The 1400-nt window shown below is 51.3% G+C and overlaps 1 protein-coding gene across 1 annotated transcript; it reads left to right on the top strand.

Moving 5' to 3' along the window:
* Positions 1-276: 276 nt before the first annotated feature.
* LOC112964122 (olfactory receptor 14C36-like) lies at positions 277-867 on the top strand. The gene has a single exon (XM_026061798.1). It carries the CDS (start codon positions 277-279, stop codon positions 865-867), a length of 591 nt encoding a protein of 196 aa, XP_025917583.1.
* The last annotated feature ends 533 nt before the right edge of the window (positions 868-1400 follow it).

Here is a 1400-nt window from a genome sequence, read left to right on the forward strand (position 1 = left end):
TTGCACTTCTCGCTCTTCCTGGGCATCTACCTGGCTGCCCTCCTGGGCAATAGCCTCATCATCACAGCTGTAGCCTGCGACCACCACCTCCACACCCCCATGTACTTCTTCCTCCTCAAMCTCTCCCTCCTYGACMTTGSCRHCRTCTCCACCACTGTCCCCAAATCCATGGCCAATTCCCTGTGGGACACCAGGGCCATTTCCTACTTAGGATGTGCTGCCCAGTTATTTTTCTTCTTTTTATTCATTTCAGCAGAGTATTCTCTCCTCACAGTCATGGCCTATGACCACTTTATTGCCATTTGCAAACCCCTGCACTACGGGACCCTCAYGGGCCCCAGAGCTTGTGTCAAAATGGCAGCAGCTGCCTGGGGCAGCGGTTTTCTCTATGCTGTGCTGCACACTGCTAACACATTTTCCATACCACTGTGCCAAGGCAATATCATGGAGCAGTTCTTCTGTGAGATTCCCCCGCTCCTCAAGCTCTCCTGCTCAGACTCCTACCTCGGGGAAGTTGGGCTTCTTGTGGTTGCTGTCTGTTTAGTCTTTGTGTACTTTGTTTTCATTGTGCTGTCCTATGTGCAGATCTTCACTGCTGTACTGAGGATGCCGTCTGAGCAGGGCCGGCACAAAGCCTTTTCCACGTGCCTCCCTCACCTGGCCGTGGTCTCTCTGTTTGTCAGTACTATCATCTTTGCCTACATGAAGCCCCCCTCCCTCTCCTCCCCAGCTCTGGATCTGGTGGCGACTGTTCTGTACKCRGTGKTRCCTCCARCAGTGAACCCYCTCATCTACAGCATGAGGAACAAGGAGCTCAAGGATGCAGTGAGTAAACTGAATCAGCTGGTACTAGTTCAGCAGCAATAAGTGGCCCATCTTTCCTCACAAGCCATTTCCATTTTTTCTCAGACAGCTCTTTTGTTTTGGGACTTCTGTCTGTGATAGTCATGTTTTTACAGAAATGTTTCAATTCATTCCACCTCTCCAGAGGCCCAAACCCCGTCTGTCTGACCCAGAGGCCATCTGTAAATCTGCCGAGCACTGTGTCAGAGCTGGCCTCCCTTGCAGCATCTCTGTAATAAAAGAGGATTTCATCAGTACACTGCCTGAAGACTTGGCTCTTCTTCCCAAGGTGGAGCCAAGAATGTGCTCTGGGAATTGCCCCTGAAAAGCCCCTTTTGCCATGACTGGGTTTTCCATGGGSTCAGGAGCATGTGCTCATAGGGTGATGTGTGAGGGAATGAGGGCTGATTCAGCCTTCACTTGTGGGTGCCCAATGGTCATGAAGAGGGTGAGTTCTCAGGACATATCTGCTGGGGCTCTCTCACATATTAGAGGACTGATGACAGATGCCCATCCTTCTGGAAGGCAATATGGAGACACCAGGTGAGCAGAGGGGA

This window comes from Apteryx rowi, unplaced genomic scaffold (assembly GCF_003343035.1).
Source record: "Apteryx rowi isolate R43461 unplaced genomic scaffold, aptRow1 scaffold_1856, whole genome shotgun sequence".
Classification (NCBI taxonomy): Eukaryota; Metazoa; Chordata; class Aves; order Apterygiformes; family Apterygidae; genus Apteryx; species Apteryx rowi.